At 52.4% G+C, this 18,443-nt stretch overlaps 9 protein-coding genes and 1 non-coding gene across 10 annotated transcripts; 5 read left to right on the top strand and 5 right to left on the bottom strand.

Annotated features, from left to right (window-relative positions):
* Positions 1–812: 812 nt before the first annotated feature.
* GUITHDRAFT_164226 (hypothetical protein) lies at positions 813–2,305 on the top strand. The gene is made up of 4 exons (XM_005828986.1): positions 813–1,766; positions 1,814–1,907; positions 2,035–2,123; positions 2,180–2,305. Exons 1-4 carry the CDS (start codon positions 927–929, stop codon positions 2,225–2,227), a joined length of 1,071 nt encoding a protein of 356 aa, XP_005829043.1. The 5' UTR covers positions 813–926; the 3' UTR covers positions 2,228–2,305.
* A 15-nt stretch (positions 2,306–2,320) lies between these two features.
* Positions 2,321–3,665, bottom strand: GUITHDRAFT_141535 (hypothetical protein; the record flags this gene model as incomplete). Its single annotated transcript, XM_005828987.1, has 3 exons — positions 2,321–2,731; positions 2,923–3,127; positions 3,205–3,665. 3 exons carry the CDS (start codon positions 3,663–3,665, stop codon positions 2,321–2,323), a joined length of 1,077 nt encoding a protein of 358 aa, XP_005829044.1.
* Positions 3,666–4,917: 1,252 nt separating this feature from the next.
* On the top strand, positions 4,918–5,943 carry GUITHDRAFT_74274 (hypothetical protein; the record flags this gene model as incomplete). Its single annotated transcript, XM_005828988.1, has 2 exons — positions 4,918–5,407; positions 5,456–5,943. The coding sequence occupies 2 exons, from the start codon at positions 4,918–4,920 to the stop codon at positions 5,941–5,943; spliced, it is 978 nt and encodes a 325-aa protein (XP_005829045.1).
* A 154-nt stretch (positions 5,944–6,097) lies between these two features.
* GUITHDRAFT_141537 (hypothetical protein) lies at positions 6,098–7,781 on the bottom strand (the record flags this gene model as incomplete). The annotated part of the gene is made up of 3 exons (XM_005828989.1): positions 6,098–6,205; positions 6,252–7,531; positions 7,715–7,781. The coding sequence occupies 3 exons, from the start codon at positions 7,779–7,781 to the stop codon at positions 6,098–6,100; spliced, it is 1,455 nt and encodes a 484-aa protein (XP_005829046.1).
* An 828-nt stretch (positions 7,782–8,609) lies between these two features.
* On the bottom strand, positions 8,610–11,493 carry GUITHDRAFT_158162 (hypothetical protein; the record flags this gene model as incomplete). Its single annotated transcript, XM_005828990.1, has 20 exons — positions 8,610–8,645; positions 8,702–8,743; positions 8,798–8,866; positions 8,973–9,026; positions 9,293–9,373; positions 9,423–9,488; positions 9,716–9,775; positions 9,843–9,881; positions 9,932–9,983; positions 10,029–10,102; positions 10,156–10,212; positions 10,453–10,533; positions 10,583–10,639; positions 10,836–10,878; positions 10,935–10,981; positions 11,031–11,070; positions 11,131–11,186; positions 11,229–11,263; positions 11,312–11,345; positions 11,422–11,493. 20 exons carry the CDS (start codon positions 11,491–11,493, stop codon positions 8,610–8,612), a joined length of 1,095 nt encoding a protein of 364 aa, XP_005829047.1.
* Positions 11,494–12,463: 970 nt separating this feature from the next.
* Positions 12,464–13,503, top strand: GUITHDRAFT_111920 (hypothetical protein; the record flags this gene model as incomplete). The annotated part of the gene is made up of 5 exons (XM_005828991.1): positions 12,464–12,699; positions 12,750–12,894; positions 12,943–13,122; positions 13,301–13,357; positions 13,402–13,503. 5 exons carry the CDS (start codon positions 12,464–12,466, stop codon positions 13,501–13,503), a joined length of 720 nt encoding a protein of 239 aa, XP_005829048.1.
* Positions 13,504–13,675: 172 nt separating this feature from the next.
* On the bottom strand, positions 13,676–14,555 carry GUITHDRAFT_153657 (hypothetical protein; the record flags this gene model as incomplete). Its single annotated transcript, XM_005828992.1, has 1 exon — positions 13,676–14,555. A coding segment is annotated over exon 1 (362 nt), but the record flags the coding sequence as incomplete, so codon positions are not given.
* A 1,200-nt stretch (positions 14,556–15,755) lies between these two features.
* On the top strand, positions 15,756–16,387 carry GUITHDRAFT_74241 (hypothetical protein; the record flags this gene model as incomplete). The annotated part of the gene is made up of 6 exons (XM_005828993.1): positions 15,756–15,862; positions 15,915–15,964; positions 16,020–16,067; positions 16,119–16,183; positions 16,232–16,281; positions 16,342–16,387. Coding segments are annotated over 6 exons (366 nt in total), but the record flags the coding sequence as incomplete, so codon positions are not given.
* Positions 16,388–16,596: 209 nt separating this feature from the next.
* Positions 16,597–17,244, bottom strand: GUITHDRAFT_51104 (hypothetical protein; the record flags this gene model as incomplete). Its single annotated transcript, XM_005828994.1, has 1 exon — positions 16,597–17,244. A coding segment is annotated over one exon (648 nt), but the record flags the coding sequence as incomplete, so codon positions are not given.
* Positions 17,245–17,703: 459 nt separating this feature from the next.
* On the top strand, positions 17,704–17,775 carry GUITHDRAFT_t68. Its single transcript has one exon. It is a non-coding gene; the product is annotated as a tRNA-Gln (tRNA).
* Positions 17,776–18,443: the final 668 nt, after the last annotated feature.

Genomic DNA, 18,443 nt, shown 5'->3' on the forward strand with positions numbered 1-18,443 from the left:
TGTCCTGTCCTGTCCTGTCCTGTCCTGTCCTGGCCTGTCCTGTCCTGTCCTGTCCTGTCCTGTCCTGTCCTGTCCTGGCCTGTCCTGTCCTGTCCTGTCCTGCCCTGGCCTGTCCTGTCCTGTCCTGTCCTGTCCTGTCCTGTCCTGTCCTGTCCTGTCCTGTCCTGTCCTGTCCTGCCCTGTCCTGTCCTGCCCTGCCCTGTCCTGTCCTGTCCTGTCCTGGCCTGTCCTGGCCTGGCCTGGCCTGGCCTGTCCTGTCCTGTCCTGTCCTGGCCTGTCCTGTCCTGTCCTGTCCTGCCCTGTCCTGTCCTGTCCTGCCCTGACCTGACCTGACCTGCCCTGCCCTGTCCTGTCCTGTCCTGTCCTGTCCTGTCCTGTCCTGTCCTGTCCTGTCCTGTCCTGTCCTGTCCTGTCCTGTCCTGTCCTGTCCTGTCCTGTCCTGTCTTGTCCTGGCCTGCCCTGTCCTGCCCTGTCCTGTCCTGTCCTGTCCTGTCCTGTCCTGTCCTGTCCTGCCCTGCCCTGCCCTGTCCTGTCCTGTCCTGTCCTGTCCTGTCCTGTCCTGTCCTGTCCTGCCCTGTCCTCGTCCTCGTCCTCGTCCTCGTCCTGTCCTGTCCTGTCCTGTCCTGTCCTGTCCTGTCCTGCCCTGCCCTGCCCTGTCCTGCCCTGTTTGTCTGCCCTGCCCTGCTCTGTCCTTCTCCGTTCCCATCCCTCTCCTCCCCGTTCTTCTAACGCTGTTGAGTCCGGTGACGCTTCATTTCGTTTTGACCGCAGGGTCATAGGAGGGATGAGGCCCACCCGATATCCATATAAGCAGGAAGGCAAGGAGGGAGCGAGGGCAGGAGGGAGCGTTGCAGGCAGTGAACAGGAAGATCAGAGAGCAGACGACAAGAGCAGGAGTGAGGTCTTCGTTCTAGCGCGCGGCAGCCATGCTTCAGTTGCAGGGACCGGCTCCTAGCCTGTCTCTCATCCCTCAACCTTCCGCGCTCGACAGGCTCACACTCATGCGAGGATGCTCAATCATCGACAGGACGAGGCACAGGTGCAGCTCAAGGGGATCAAGGCTCGAATGCAGGATGCAAGGAACAAGTGACCCTGTGAGCAGGAGGCGACTGCTGCAGGTGGTTCTTGGGGCACTGGTATCGTCCACCGTTCTCTTGAGGCAGGACGCGAACGCTGCAACAACCACAAAGGTCTGGGGAGCAGCAGAGCTTGACTTCTGGGTTTACATCTGCTCCGCCACAGGCAAATTCTGTCCAGAGATGACCAAAGTTGAAATCAGCCCAGCAAGGAAGGTCGACAGGGAACTGGCAGAAGCTTTACACTCCATTCCCCGTCAGGTGTTTGTCGAGATGACGGGCAGGAAGGTGCAGGAGCTAGACGCCTCCGTCGACAGCGATCGAGAGCTGGTCCTGTCACTGTTCCAGAAGCGGGTCTCCTTCGACCCCTCCGACCTGACAGACCAGTACTCGTTGGACTTCGACTCCTACCTGGTTTGGAAGTCGCTTGCGAGGATCTTGCCATCCAACGAGGAGAGGAGAGTGTTCCAGCGACAGGTGGCAAAGCGGATGCTCGAGCAGCTGACCAGACAGGGGGCCTCTGCCGTTTTCTACAACTCGGTGGAGGAAGGGCCAGAGAAAGCCTTTCAAGGCTGTAGTTCCCTCCTGGCTCTGCTCAAGTCGACTGGTTTCCTCGAAGCCTCTAACGTGGAGGTCGGAGACTTTGACGTCAAGTACTGGAAGTCCGACAGCCCTCCCACCACGCTGACGGTAATGGAAGTTTGACAAGCTGGGGAGTGAAGTTGACGCGCGTTCAGGTGACGATCGACAAGCCGGTCACGTTGCAGGCGAATCTTCAGCTTGGGGGGGAGGGGACTGGGTTTAAGCCGGATGTGATCGAGAACATGCTGGGTGAGCAAAGAGAAGTAGAAGCTGGAAGTAGACGGGTGATTGGGAGGGGAAAGTGGGATGGGGAGTGTAGGAGGAACGAGGAGTTCCATGGTTTGCCCACTGAAAGAAGCTGATGCGGTTTGCCCAGCTGTCTATTTGGAGTCTTGCGGGATGCTGGTGGACTGGGTGAGCTACTTCATCGACCCGACCTACCGGCCGAACCCGGACGACTATCAGGTCGAAACTTGGCCCTCCGCCTCTGCGATCTGACCGGAGATCTTTGTCGCTCCCAGCCATCGCAGGTGCTCTGCCAAATAAACGTCCGACCGCGACCAACGTGAGGAGGAGGCAGGATGAACGCTCCTACTATCGCCCCTGATCCTTCTGAACCCTTTCTTCATTGAAAACCCGGCACACTGATCCTTGTCTTGGTTTCACATCTTCTCCTCCAACGACCTGAGGGCCCCGGCTCGATCGAAGATGACGGAGCGGAAGTTGGGGTCTGTCTTGGAGAGCAGCTTAGACAGCTCTCCAAGCTCCTCGTTCCTCAGGTATCTCGTTTGTTTCAGCAAGGTCTCTCTGTCCGGGATGTGTTTTCCTTTCCTCTCCAAGGCCTCGTCTGCCGTCCTCTTTCGCTCGAACTCCTCCTGCGCCTCCTCCACGAGCTGCTCGAACTGTCGAGGGAGCACTCCTTGCGTGCGCTGCTTCTCCCTCTTTCTCAGGAGTTTCGTAGTCTCCTCGTGGATGTCCTTGAACTTGTTCCTCTTTTTTGTGGCCTCGATGCTCTCGCGGTCTTGAAACTCTGACATCAACATCTCCAACTGAATCGGTTCCCCGTCGGTATTCTGATATCAGGGAGCCAGGGTCAGAAGGGACTAGAATGCAGGAGGAGGGAGAAGGATGGTATGAACAAGGAAGCGCACAGACGAGGAAAGGACGTGAGAGGGGATGGAGAGGGAGGGAGAAGCAGCTACGGGTAGAGACAAGATCTTAGTTGGAGGTGAGGCAGGTTGGAAGGAGAAAAGGAGGCGCTCACCTTTCGGCCCCTGAAGTTGTAGTATCTCCCTCCTTCATGCCACCCGGGCGTGTCATTCAGGTGTCGGTAAAAGAGATTCTCAGTGTGCCTGAGAGGCCCTTGCTCCACGATATCCTTGCCGGGGGACACGAAGTGCAGGTGCTCATACTTCTGAATCTGGGCTTCAAGGAAATGGTCTGATGCGGCCGGCAGTATTTTCCCGTTCCTAAGGCAGTCAGAATCAATGAATGCAATCGAGGAAGATGAGCAAAGTTGAGGATAGATCACTGCTAGAGTACGTACCGGTCCACTAGCCTGGAGAGCGGAAGGCAAGACCTGATCTTCCCTTCCACCTCAGCCATCTTCAGGTTGTCGGCTTTCCTGTCCCTATAGAGCTCCCTTGCTATCGTGTAAGCCTTCCTTGCCTCTCCGTAATTCCCTTGGCGGTAGAATTGATCTCCGTTCTCAAGCTCTTTATCCGCCTCATCGCTTGACTTGATCACTTGAGTGTACACTTCGTACGACGGCGTCCTACCAAACTCAAAACCCTGCACTTGCTTTCCTCCCAGCCCCCCGAATGCATTCTCGATTCGTTGCCTTTGTGTGACCTGGTCACGAGCTCCGGCATCGGACGGTTGCTCTCCGTCCTGGTTCTTATTCTTGAGGAAGCTGAAGATGCTGTCGTTGCTCGTTAGGTTTATAGTATTGTTCCATTGGAAAGCCTCAGGATCTCCCAGTCGGAGGTCTGAATTCGTCTGACCCATCCCGAGGGCACTAAGGAGACAGTAGCATGATCTTCATAATCCACCTGGATAAACAAATCATCAAACAACGAATTGCAGTTGTCACCCGGTGACTAGTTGCGATGAGTCACGATCCATGGCATGGAGGAGCAAGAACATTAAAATCACTCGTACATGCAGTGACTGCCCATCTCTCCCACTTGGGCCCCTGAACCGTTCGATGGTCTGACTCTATCACCTCCTGGCGTCTCAGGTGCTCCGATCAGTCATATGATCCTATGTCTGTGCCTGTCCGATCTGATCTCTATCTCTTCCTCCCTCTCTCTGTCTTACTCACTCACTCTGTCTCTCGGCCCTTCAGGCTTGTCGATCGATTGGGAACGGTCGCGATGGCGTCGCACTGTCCTGATTGTCACTAGTCAATCTTTTTCCGGGCCCGGGGGCCGCCAGGCCGCCGCTAGATCACTGGCCTCAACTTTTACTCAAAGTTGGACCTAGCCATGAATATATATTTCTGACCTTTCATTGTAAATTTGAAAATGTTTCGGAATATTTACAAATTTTGACAAATTTGATCCTCTAATGAGGCAGGCTTACTAGACCCAACCACTTCTGTCCCATTTGTTTCCCTGCCCACCCGGTGACCCTATACCCCACCCAATTGATCATATCCCACCCCCCTGGGCCCTTGAACTTTAAACACCCTCTCATTTGACTTAAAAAGTACCCTGAATATGGATACCTTCAAGACCACCACCCGTAGTCAGCGATATTGTCAATACCCCTACCCCCTCATTTCCTTACATCCTCTGAAATCTTCCCCGACTGTTTCCCCCACTTGCGCTATGTCGCTGCCAGCCTGTGGGGCAGCCATGGAAGAGCGAGAGAGCGCGAAAGATGCCAGGGAGAGAGAGGAAGGGAGAGATATGAGATGGAGGATTTGACGCACATGATCATCGGAGGGAGAGTGTGTTGTTGAGATGGAGATAGTGCATGCAATGCCAGAAGTAAGCTGTTGTTACGAGAAAGCCGGGAGAGGTGGTACCCTCGGAGGTACATTAAGTTCCTTGAAGCATGTGCTGCATCTTCATGCACTATCTGTACCCTGACTGATGTTGTGCTTCCTCTAGGATGGCGAGAGCAATCTACGAGCTCTATCATGAAACAGAACCCCGGAAACTTAATATAACCTATCATTAAGCTGACCTCCGACTTCTGAGGAGGAGGACAAAGAGAAGGAGAATATTCAGTGACTGGGGCTGGTTTTCTGAGAATGTTAGAACGAACACTTTCCACCCCATTGACGTTTGCTACCGACATCGCCCAGCCACAGAAACATTCGACGTACTGGGAAAGCCAGTCCTTTCCTCACTTCCTGGGTTATGGGACGGTCCTCTACGGTTTCGAACAGATGTGCACATATCCCTCTCAGATCTTGAAGACGAAGTTGCAAGTAGATCTGCAGCCCAACCGGCCATTCCTCCGCGAGCTCCTGCATCTTTGCCAGGACGTCTATCGAGCCGAGAGGATACGAGGGTTCTACAAGGGAGTCGTCTTCAGCACAGTGTCGACCATCCCTGCACAGCTCTTCTTCCTGAGCACGTACGGTTGGAGCAAGGATGCTCTGGAGAGACGCGTGGGGCCCGAGCTCAGAGATTCTCCCCTGGTCCCGCTGTGTGCTGGAGCGTTGGCGGAGACTGTCACCTGCGCCATGTGGGTTCCCATCGACGTGATCGTACAGAAGATCCAGATCGAGCCCCTTGGTCATGCTGCAGGATGGCGCTGCGGCTTGAGCCCGGTGGCTGGGCTAGCGAGGACGAAGGGGCCGAGCTCGCTGAGCTCCCTGGAGGTTGCAAGGAAGATCTGGTTAGAGGATGGGATAACGGGGTTCTGGCGGGGGACGGACGTGCACCTGCTGCTCTTCGTTCCTCAAGGAGCGATCTGGTGGGCAAGCTACGAGCATACCAAGAAGATGCTCAACACTCGCATGCAGACAGTCGACGACAAAGCCCTCAACGTTATGGCCGGGATGTCGGCCGGAGTGATCAGCTCGACCCTGACCAACCCGCTGGACATAGTCAAGGTCCGCATACAGACTAAGGTGGAGCAGTCAACCTCTATAGTGAAGACCCTGGTAGACATGGTCAGAAGAGAAGGGCTCCGATCGCTGGGTAAGGGGCTGGCCCCTAAGATCTTCATGTCGGTTCCAGTCTCGGCCCTCTCTTCGTTCCTTTACGAGACACTGCTCTCGCTCTCTCGCAAGGAAAACCCTTTCCACATTGCCACAATAAACCCTTGAATGTCTTCCTCTATGGTGCTGCCTTGTCGACACATGGATAAAGTTTCTTTGATTTCATTTTCAAAAATGCCCTTGATTACCTTCATTCAGTCCACCCGTCACTTTCAACGCCCTGTCCTCGTCACATTTAGACCATCACAGAAGCAAGAAATGGTCACTTTACCATTTCTTCCAGTTGATGCAGCTCCTGGTACTTTTCTTGAGATCTTCTTCGGCTCATCAGGCTAAAGACAGCTCCGACTATCAGAGCGATAAAGATCAACTGCACAAGAGTGTCAGAGTAACCAAATCGAGAAATTTCAGTTTACGTTGGCGCCAATCAGTGCTGTTCGATTTAGCCCCTGAATTCTCCATGAAAGCTCTTGCGAAATTTGCCCCCATGGCGACTCACTATCCTCATAGCTCCCAACTTGCGCATCCAAGATGGGCTTCATCCCCTCCGGCGCAGGATCAGCAAAGACGGCCAACATGAAGGAGCCTGTATCGAAGATCACTTGCAACGGCTGAGGCGGAGTGCCGATGGACAGCTTGATGTTGTAGGTGACTCTGCTCTGTGACTCCAGCGCCACCTTGTCCACGGCTTGACCTTGGTACAGCCCCATAGTCAACGCTGACTTGGCGCTCGTGATACGCCTGTGGGCCCGCACCTTGGACAAGGGATTGAACTCTGCAAGCTCCTGGCTCCGCCCCTTGTTGGCACGATACTGGGAATGTTGAGATAGGGTCGCTGACGAGTCCGTCTCGACTCCCAGCTTGTAGCTGGGGTTGCGGAGCGCCAATCCCATCTTCTTGTCCTTAAGATCGACAAGGTCGTGCAAGACAATCCACTTTCGGAACCAAGGGTCTCCCAGGATCATCGCAGTCTCGGCGGGCTCTACACACTCCTCATATGCGATCTCAAACGTTTCCCCCCCAATGGTGTAGACGAGCGGGAAGGTCCCACCCTTGTTCTGCTCATTCAGCAAGATCTCAAACGGATTTCGCTTGAAAGTTCCGTTGACAGTCGAGTTGGGAATCAGCAAGCAAGTCGTGCCGGAATCGAACTCGCCCACGTATGCGTGGTGGTTCCCCATGAAATCCAACAGCTCGACGTTACCGAACTTGATGGAAGTGACGTTCACTCCATAAGCATACCCAGCCATGGGGAACATCTGCATTGGCTCGGCTACGGAGTCTGGCTCATATCCGCCAAGCTGTAGCTCACCAATGCTGTCATCAGCAGTGAACGCAAACTTCCTGGGCATAGGGACGAAGTCCTGACGTTGAACGATGTCCCAATGAGGTCTTGACTTGGTCGTCAGGGTCTTCAAGATGGCCGCACTTCTGTTCTGATTCGCCCAGCCAAACCCGATGATACCGTCAACGTCGTTGAAGTTGGCGCTGTTGCAATGTGTAATCATACCCAGACGCGTTTCAACCCGATACTTCCCCAACTGTGCCATGTCCTGCCCATCGTAGCCAAGGAGGTTTGTCTTGTCCAAGAATGTAACATTCACGTTGCCAAGCTTCACAAGCTTGAAGGTGCTGCTGGTGGTTGGGTGGAAAAACTTCTTGTTGTTGTTGTGATAGCCGATCATCAGCTGCGCCACTGTGGACGAGCGTTAGAATACTTGATCAAACAGGGAAAAGCATGAGGGTACAACAATGAATTCATACAGGACTTGCACCGATCAGAACATGGAACAGGTTGAAAGCAAATTTTCAAGAAAGTTTTCATTTTCTCATCATTTGCCACACTGTGAAACCGAAGCATAGAAACCACAAAACGAACCTGTTCCACTCAGAGCTCCGAGGAGAGCAAGAGACCGAAGAAGTCGGAAGGAGCTCGGCTTGCTCATTTGCCTCTGAGTGCGCCGCTTCCCTTCCTCCACCATCCCTTCCCCTCCCCTTCCTCCAGCCATATTGCCGAAAATAGCTTCTCCTATATCGGGAAGTTTTACAACTACCAAACTTGGGCATGCCCCCGAAATGGGAAATACTATAAAGTTTCAAAGTTCGAGGCGAGCGCGGCCCGCACCGTACTAGCCCGTACTACGACTGTACCGTACGGTTGGACCGACTGAGCGGGCCGGGCCGGCCGCCCGGCTTGGGCTCGGGCCCGGTTGAACTAGCTGGGTGTGGCCGGGCTCGCCGCCAGTCACACGAGTCTGGGGCCCCGGGCCGCAATCATGAATGGCTGCCCGGCTCGGATGCGTCTGATTGGCCAGCCAGTGTGCCGGGCGCCGCCGCGGGCCGGGACTCCCGCTGCCGGGACCGTGACTCTGGCAGGGCCCGCTCAGGAGACTCAGGCCCTCTGGATGAAGTGTGTTTAATTTGCATTAAAGGAAGAAAGCAATCAATCATCGTGTTTGTGTACATCTTCTTCACTTGTTCGCTTGTGCTGATCGCTTCAGGAAATCTCGCATGGCCTTCTGTTTCACCTGAGCGGCCAAAATCTGAATGTCGGAGACTCGGATGCCATGATGATGGTAGTGATGATGGTAGTGATGATTATAATGATTATGATGATGGTAGTGATGACGTTGATGATTCATGATGATGATACTATCAGTGATGATGATGGTAATGATGATGATGATGATGATGACGACGACGACGACGACGATGATGATGTCAGATTGTGGTGATGGTAGTGATGATGATGATGATGATGATGATGATGATGATTATATTGATGATGGTAGTGATGACGTACCTCGGTCCTGTCGTTGTTGCAACCAAGAAAGCTCTGCACAGACGTCGGGCGTGGTGGCTTCACCACACTGCCGTTGAAGATCAGGTCAAACCCCCCGACTTGGATCTGAGGTGGGTGGCAGGTGAGAAGGAGCAGGCGGCAGACATCAGAGTAGGGGACCTCGTCTCCTGTCCTTCGCTCCTCCAGGTCGATCACATCCAGGAGGTCATCCAGCATTCCACACTTGAGCTGGGAGGACGGATGAGGGGAGCATCGAAGGAGAATGAGGTGACGGGAGGAGAGAAGCAGGGGGAGAGGAAGGCGAGCAAGGGCGCTTGCTCAGGCATCGGGTTACCTCATGGTCGGACGCTGTGTCTGCTGTCAAAGATGGAGAAGCGTTGACCTCGAGCTGTGAGCAAGAAAGCCTGAGCGCATGTCGGAGCAGGAGGGGTAAAGGGGCTCTCAAGGACACGAGGAGCAGGAGGGAGCGAGAGGAAGGGAACTCAAGGACACGAGGAGCAGGAGGGAGCGAGAGGAAGGGAACTCAAGGACACGAGGAGCAGGAGGGAGCGAGAGGAAGGGAACTCAAGGACACGAGGAGCAGGAGGGAGCGAGAGGAAGGGAACTCAAGGACACGAGGAGCAGGAGGGAGCGAGAGGAAGGGAACTCAAGCACCAGCCAGGGCTTGAGCGTGTCATCGAGCATTATGTCGTAGCCGTAGAGCTCGAAGCAATGTTTGTCGTTCATGATCACTTTCTGAGTCGTTACGGGTGAGAGCTATGGAGCAGGCGGGGAAACCTCTGACCTGCACAGCCTGGAGCGATCGGATGATGAGGGACTGGATCTCGTAGAAGAGCTGGTTGATGGCATCCTTGCACAAGAAATCACTCGAGCAGGCAAGGAGGAGCGAGGGAGGGAGAAGGAGAAGAGGAGGGAGTACAGGAAGGGGGATGCCAAGAGAGCACAGGATGGGGGACGAGAACGGAGGAAGATAGGAGAGAGTAGTGGAGGGAAAACGGGAGAGACGGAGAGTAAAGTAGGAATGGGGCTGAAACCAGGGGGACGGGGAGGAACAGGAACAACAACGATGACACTCACTTGCCCATGAACGCTGACCATGTAGCGCTTGAGGCAGTCGATTAACCACTTACATCCCGCCTTACCAGCTTGTCACGCAAGCTGGAAGAGGAGGAATGCAAGTAGGAGAGGAGGGAGAGAGTTGGACCTCTCTGTCGTAGCCGGGAGCTGTCTTCTGGACGGCGACCTGGATACTCTCCGTCAAGAGATCTCAAGCTTGTGAGGTGGACGAGTGACGTTTGTAAGATGAAGATGAGTGTCCTTGAGCTGGTTCCTTGCTCCGTTGTACCTGCAAACGGCATGAGCAGCCTCCGGCGGGTTTCATGAGAGCCACCGGAATCCGCTGAATCTCGCGAATCCACTTCGATAGAGCCAGACGGTGAGAGGCATATAGGAAGTGACGAGCACCTGCAAGGCGCAACCTTGAGCCTTGTCAACTTTTTAACCTTGACTTTGCTCACGTAAATCCTTAGATCAAACTTCTTGCCTCCGACCAGGTAAGGATTCGTGATGTAACGCTGTTTGATGTTTTTACGGACATGAATTCCCCACCCCCCAAATCTGCACCTGCACAACATAATTTTCTACGTCTTCCTCATCATCCTGCTTGGGATTCCCCCTGTTTATCGATCAACATCGGAATCGCTGAGTCCATGCCTGGTTTCCTCTCCCTACCTGTTTTCTGCGGCCTTCTTCCATAACTTCACCTATATAAACCACGTAAGCACATATTTCCATCAGTCAATGTATCAACATACATCCTTCAACTCCGTGAAAAGAAAAATTCCTCGCCCTTGCGCTTTTCCGGTGGGTTTGGCAATCCAGATTGGGCGATCAGACTGCAAGCATTGTCAAGATCGACATCAATTCCACACGTCTTTGTCAGACTTGTCGTTTGAAATCTTCCACGAAGACACCATAGTCTTGAGGTAGCAGGTAGGTGACCTGAAATCGAACTTCTTAGACATGACGGATTACTATGTCTTGGATGTGTTCGGTTCTAGTAGAATCATGAAGTTGCTGATGCTGGTTGATGCCGAAGAGATCGGATGATGTGTTTTTGTTGATCATGGTGGTGGTGGTGATGATGGTGATGATAGAGATACGATCATCGAGATTATGCAACGGGGTTCAGCCATACAGGGAAGAAGTCGTACTGAGCCGCTTCGCTCGCGCGATCCTCTCTGCAATGAGGTCAAGGGTAGGGCCGAACAAGGTGAGTGTGTCATGGCTGCTCTACCTTCTCAAACTTGATATCATGCGCTTGAAATTCTTCACCATGTGGTCCTTGATTCAACATGTCAAACCAGATCCTCTCAGACAGAATAGGAAATGCCTTCCGGGTCAACTCATAATGGTTCCGAAAATGATTCACCCTGCAGAAAGTTTTTCCAAAGACATTCAGGTATCTGTGAACATGTGAACTGGGGTCAAACCTTGCAGTGTTAGACAACTGGCTCCTCATCTCGTCGAAATGCATCCTAATCCAATCCTGCACTGTCGTCAAAGTATAGTGCGGGAACCTCAGCACAACTTTATCTGCCCAGATGAAATCCCAGTCATCGCGATCTGCCGTCAAACTGCATCAGTTACCATCAGTCGATCACGTCCATCAACCTGTTTCTTTCCATCCTGGTCGCTTCGTGCAAACCTACAGAAACATTGCGACAAGTTCTCAGTCTCCGCACGACATTCCCAACGCCAGCAGCGCTGTGGGTGGAGGGCACCTCGTGGATGGTGTTGGAGAGCAAGCTCTTGAACTTGATTTCTGATTTCTTTGGTTGATTTTGCCTCCACATCCATGCGCGGTCTGCTCCTCAAGCAACTGTTCAGGTCCAACAAAATCGTCAGTGAGGTTTGCTTTGCACACAGGAGGTAGATTCCGCAGCCAAATCTTGCAGAGCGTGCAGGAGGGAGGGAGGGATTGCAGGTCATTGTTGATATCACATCGGAATTCACATCAGGACGAAACGAATTTTCCATCGCAGCGAGCAGAAACGAGTGGGTCGATACAAGGAAAGACGTCAAATGATATTGTAAGGTCAAGGATTAAGAGAAAGGCGACGGGCTGAGTGAAAGACAGAGAGGGAAGCATACATGACTGCAAGATAAGAGGAGAAAACGAGAGAAAGATGGTGAGTGCAAGGGAGTAAGCTGGAGGGGAGGGGAGCAAGCAGAATCGTCAGTACTGAAAGTGAAAGCTGGAAGCGCTCTGGAGGGAGGCATAGAGATGGGAGAGCAGAGAAGACAGCTAGCGTCAAGAGGAGGAGAGAATGTCACATATGGTCCAGGAAAGATGACGGAGAAGAGAGAGCTGGCAGGAGCAAGCAAGCGGGGCAGGGTGAGAGGAAAGAAGACATTTCAGTAGCCATGCCGTTGTTCCCCTTTCCCTTGTCCCCAGGATTGCCTGTACCCATCACTTTGAATCACCACCCCTCAATTATAGTACAATATTTTGTTATTTAGTGGGTACTTTACCCCATGAATTCTACACCACCCCTTCCATTCTGATCCGGCTCCTGATTATGCAAACATTGAGCAGTGGAACAGCTTGATCGAGAAGTAAGAGAGGGGCAGAGCTTCTGAGGTAGGAGGGAAAGGAGGAAGCAGAGAGACGAACACGGGAAAGTAGAAGCGAGGAGCGAAGAGAAGAGCGAGGGGGGAGAGGAGGGCCAACTGAAAAAAGGGACAACAGGCGATGCCTGGCTGATTCTAAGGAGATTCACCCAAAACAACCACAGCAAAACTTCTTTGGTTATGATCAAAAGTATGAAGAGCATAATGACGATGCCGAAGACTTCCGTCTCGAACCTCATCTTTGTCATTTCTTTCACAAACTTAATTTCGGGATTTGGAGGAGCTGCACCAACCAATTCCCTGCTTTTAGCTGGGCAAGGGCTGAGAAGACGACATGTACACGTCAACACACTTCCAGATGCTCTCCATTGCGATCTCAAGAGGCTAGAAGGATGCATCTTTCTTTCCCTTAGAGGAGGAGGGAAAGGGTAACATCCTTTTTTGTATTTCTCATCCTGATACTATCAACGATCTGCAGGAAGGAGAAAGGATCCAAGAAGTCAAAACAAGACTCTAAGGAACCGGATGTGAAAAAATCAAAATCGAAGAAAGATGCAGACACGAAAGCAAATAAGCAGAAACCTCAATCAGAGCCTGAAGAGGACTTCGAGCCGCTGATAGATGTAATCGTTTGAGAATCTTGTTTTAGGCGAGTTATGCGTGCTTTACAGCTCACATGCAAACCCCCGATCATCAGGTTCATCGCCAACGATTCTGACAGCTCACAGGGATCAGAACTCATCGAAGACCTGGAAGACCTGCCCCCCATGCCGGAACCAGACGGCAATGTCACAGATAGCGCATGGAACACATCAGATTCCTCTGAGTCGACCGAGGGCTCTGTCCAAGGGGTGAGTGAGAGCCTAAGAGTCTGGGTGATAAGCCGGTGTTGCAAGTTTCTGAGAGGATTCTCTTCTTGCGGAGACTAATCGTGAGCAAAGGAAACCTGGGAGCGGCTACCAGCTTTCAACGGAACCGATCGGTCTAAAGGCACACTGTCTATCGCGTCGTCTTGACACAAAGATACAGGATCTCGCTGATTGCTTTCCTCAGAAACAATTCCAGAAACGACACCCCGGCAAGACGGTTTTGGTAGACCGACCGATTTCTTTCTGAAGTTTTCGTGGCAGTTTTATGAGTTTTGCAAGGCGAGGGAGATCGAGGAGGAGGCGAATGAGGTGATTGGTCACGACTTGAACGCTGCAGGGCTAAGAGAGGGCATCAACAGGTGAAGGTGAAGCAGGAGCTACAAGTGGAAATGGAGAAACTCGCAGCACAGGCATCAATCTTCATTCTTCTAGTGTGCGCAACGATTCACGGGATGCATTCCTGCAGAGAAGAAGCAGACCGCCACCGACCATTGCTCGGCACAATACGAATCCTCCAAAGCCAGCCCAACCCTCTCCAAGCAGGGGAAGCCCTCGCTTTGCCAGCAGGGGATCGCCACGGCCGCAGAGCAGGGCTCCTCCTGGAAGAGATCGTTTCCAGGAGACAAGTCGCCAGTCATTTCAGGTTGATTCCCTTCTGCTGCATGAAATCCTAACAAAACATGGTCTCCACCCAGCAGAACAAGAAGCGCAGGTGGTAACATCGATAAATCCATGAGCAAATGGCAATAAACCACAAAGAATATCCGGAGCTTATCTCGAATATGATCGATTGAGCCTCCTCCTCTTCTTCCATTTGTGTTTGTTCATCTTCTTCCTCCTTTTCTTGAGAACGCTGGAGGCAAACATGCCTTCCGTGTCCCAGTTTGGCTCACTCACACCTGCAGCTGTCGGGGAGACCAGATATGTCTGTCCCGCAAGAGAAATAGAAGCGTTCATGTTCTCAGATGGTCTTTCCATGTCTGGAATGAAGATAAGAGGTTTGGATCCTAGCAGAGTTGGAATGACGGGTGCTTGTTTCAACGCTTCAGACCAGGCCGCATATTTTTCTAGCGGTTGCATGTGCTTCAAGAGCTCAGGTTGCCCCCAGCGTGCTGCAGGAGGAGGCACGCCAGCAGAAGAGAGGCTCTTGGTGCATGGATTGTGGCTCCACGTACCAAACCCGCGCAAGTGAAGTTGGCTCGCCCCTCGCTTGGTTGCGCTGCCGGCGCGCAAAAGGGCACGAGACAGCATTTTGAATTCCAACGCTCACAGCAGAGGTACAATGCTCAGGGCTTCGAGGAGAAGAGCAAGGCCCAACAAGGCCAAGCCAGAGGGCAAGGGAAAGAAGGGGCTGTTGGTAACGAGGAGGAGGGAGGGGAGGAGGAGGGAGAGGAGGGGGAAGGAAGGCGGACGGCAGGAAGGACACGAATCCTCGTTAGAATGAGGTTTGGGGGGGTAGGGGTCTTTATTCGTCAAAGATAGGGTTCTGAAAGATGGTAGGGTAGTTTTTTCTTGGGGGTACTGGTAGTCTACATAGGGGTACCATTTGCAATTTTTAGATGTAATTAGTGGGTGGGGTGATCTCAAGTTCGAACCGGGGGTGGGGTAAGTAGAAGTTTCTCTGGCGGTGAATCATCACTTCTTCAAATTATGGGGTGGGGTTGTTCTAGGTGTTCGGGGTAGGGTAGTTTATCCAAAATCAGGGGTTGGGGTACTAACCCTCTACATCACTACCCCTTGTTTCTGCAATTAAGATGGTGAGGTTGGGCCAAATCTTCAATCCACTGTAGGGGTAGGGTGGAATGGTGTACAACGAGTACCCTCAAAACCTCCGAGGGGGTAGAACATCTTAAAATCAGGTCAAAGGGACAGCAGAAATTGTAAAGAGGGAGAAGGGAGGAAAAGATTGCTGCCCCATTCCATCACGTCTCATATAAAACCATTCGGATGGACGACATGATGAGGAAGAAACGAAAGTTTAAAGATAGGAAAGAGACTCTGAGAACAAATAGAACAGAAAGGGTGAGATTGGAGGGGCGATATTGGGACTAGAACAGCTGAATTTGATATTGAGGTGTCCTGTGCGAGGTGAAATCAGGCGAACAACGCGATATTTTGTTACTGGAATGCTGATGTGAAACTATGGTATGACAGGCATACAACACAATGAAAGTTCTCGGAGCCCAAGTGATCACGCTTACTCTTCTCCTTTTGGTCAAGGCAGTGGATGCATTTCTTACCCCCACAAGTTCTTTCACGATTAGTTGGAGGGCGCAGAGAGGTTATGCCCGCGGCGCAGACTCTAAGAGTCGGATCATCACTATGAAGGCAAAGAATGATAATCATGAAGAAATCCCAACGAAGAGGATGTCCGTGAAGACTTCCAGGCGCAAGATTATCCGAGACGGTCTGGTATGTTTGTTTAGTCTCCTTGCAATGCGAGAGATCGAGCTGACCGAAGTCTTTGATGCCGTCAGATCGGTTCTTGCCTCATTCCTGCTGCTGCTTTTGCAGAGAAAGCTGGCCCGAAACTGCCTGAATCTGATTGGAATGAGTTGGTACTTTTGCTGCACGAGCAGAATTGACCAGTAACGCAGCGTCAGGTGAAGAGTGGAAAGTTGTCGAAAGCTGCATATTCGGTTCTGCACGATGCAGCAACGGAGCGTCCCTTTACCTCAGAGTTGCTTCAAGAAAAGCGCGCAGGATCGTATTGCTGCGCAGCGTATGATCAACATTCAGTTACCTGGATATGTACAACTGAAAGGATTTGCCAGATGTGGAACCAAGCTCTTTGAATCGAAGACCAAGTTCAACTCGGGTACAGGTGATTCTAGAATGGCTACTGCTATCCTTTTGTTCTTATTCTGAAAACATGTCAGGGTGGCCCAGCTTCTACGACAAGCTGCCAGGAGTGGAGTTGGAGACAGGTACCCAGGGCCAAAGGATTTCAGGTCAAGGAGATTTGACGTCCTGCCCAGGGAACTACATGGATATGTTGGCAATGAGGACAGAAGTGCACTGCGTGAAGTGCGGAGGACACCTGGTCCTTGCTGTGTCACTTGTTGTCACTTTTCTGATCGTATGCGTGCAGGGGCACGTCTTCGATGATGGCATCATCTGGGAGGTGCCAACTGGCAAGAGGTGACAAGTGTTGACAAGTTCACGTCGATATTTCCAGGCAGATATTGAGATGAAGTTCAGGTATTGCATCAACGGAGTTGCTCTCAATTTCGTCGCTGCTGCTTGATCACAAGGTGATTTCAAGCCCACAGAAGATGTACGATACCAGGAAGGAAATTGATATCAACAAGATTGTTTCTATTCTACACTTTCCAGTAGGAAGACATGTCCGTTGACATCTGAAACTGCCAACTTCTTCAGCTCCGATCTGCTCCAAGACACGTTTCGAACTGACACCGAGTGCAACAACGAGTGCCCAAGCTGCTGCCACGTCCTCACATCCCAGAACAAAATCTTCTTCTCGATGCCTCCAGCCGTAGCAAACACATTTCCATCCGCCCTGAAGGACAGACTTTCAACTGGGCCCTTGTGAGCTGTCAACAACTTCACTTGATTGCCAGACTTGACGTCCCACACACGTATGGTCTTGTCCAGACTACAGGAGACGACCATATCCTCCTGAAAGGTCACAGTCGTAACGGTGTGAGTGTGACCATCGCTGATGTCTTGATAGCCGATCCCAGCATTGCACGGGTTGTAACCAAGGAAAGGATGATGTATAGCCTCCCCCTTGTGGACATCCCATAGCCGCACTGTGCCATCTCTCGACCCCGAGACGATCACGCTCCCATCTTCCCTCCACTTTACCGCCGTGACGTAGTCCGTATGCCCCACCAGGCACTTGCTCTCTTGCGAGATCGCCTTCCAATCATTGACCTTGATCGTGTTGTCGTAGCTGCCAGTGGCTATCAGATGACCGTTGGGAGACCATGCGGCCGAGGCGATCCAGTGCAGGTGAGGATAGACCATCTTCACCAGTTGAGCCTTCTTCGAGTCATACACGCACAGCTTCTTGTCCTTGCCTGAAGTGCATACAAGACCGTTGCTAGGGCATATGTCGACAGTAAGAATCTGTGCGGCGTGCCGGGAAAATCTCTCCCCCACCTCCGTCAAGTCGTTTTTGCCTAGGAAATGCACGGCCGTACCGCATGCCGCGGCTAAGAACTCTTCGCTAGATCCCTGCGTTCCCCAGCACAAGGGGACCGACGTGGGGAGATCTCTTTCTGGGAAGCGGTACTGGATGGAGTTTTGCTCTGATATGCGATTCTGCTGCATGTACCTTCTTTTCAAACCATTTCCCTCTGAACATGCACCTCCTCAACCAATCTCACAACTTCGCACATGCACCTTGTAAGGACGGAGGACCAACATGTAGAGTCAGAACACTTCGGAGACGAGTCGCACCAGGAACATCTCTTGCCTCCATCTCCATGCTTCCTCTGCCTATCCTCCCCCTCCCCGCCTGCTCCCCTCTATACCGTGTTTGACAGCATGCTGGTATATATACTCTCATTTCCCCGTACTCATCAGCGAGGTTCGGTTGGCTTGTTGGTGTAGCGGTTAGCACAAAAGACTCTGAATCTTTAGACCGGGGTTCGAATCCCCGACGAGCCTGGGCTATGACAACATGACCTCGCATCTTTTTGCCTCCTGCCTCCACACCGGCCCTCATCCCCTCCCAGACCAGGCTTGGGTGACTGGCTGGCAGACTGCAGGGCAGACTGGCTGGTTCCTCGACTCTCCGAGGCTCATTATTGTCCTCGTACTGATTTTTAACTTAACTTTGAGTAAAGGCTGGGCCGCGCGCTGACTCGCCCGGAAGGTTGTTAATAAGGCCAAGCCTTCGGCAAATCAAGACATTGGCAACCGTTCGAGTCGGCGGCAGACAACTTGATCGGACATCACGAGTCAGCTTCGTTGAACAAGCCTTGTGATAGTTACGTTTTTGCTTGAAGTTCCGCCGCCTTCAAGTTGCCGGGGCCCCCGGGCCCGACTTGCCGCTGTGCCGTGCTTGCCGGCCCGACTCGGCTGGTCGGATTGTACCGTACAAAGAGGAATTATTGAGTAATTAAAATCGTTGTGTCGCAGGTGGGTGAAGGGGACGAGGGGCCGTATTGAGGATCATGGAGGAGTACATGAAGTATCAGGTGATGATGAGGAGGAGAGCGGGAGAGGAGGAGAGGAGGAGAGGAGGAGAGGAGGAGAGAGGAGAGGAGGAGAGGAGGAGAGAGGAGAGGAGAGGAGGAGAGGAGGAGAGAGGAGAGGAGAGGAGGAGAGGAGGA

The sequence above is a fragment of the Guillardia theta genome, assembly GCF_000315625.1.
Source record: "Guillardia theta CCMP2712 unplaced genomic scaffold GUITHscaffold_55, whole genome shotgun sequence".
NCBI classification, from domain to species: domain Eukaryota; class Cryptophyceae; order Pyrenomonadales; family Geminigeraceae; genus Guillardia; species Guillardia theta.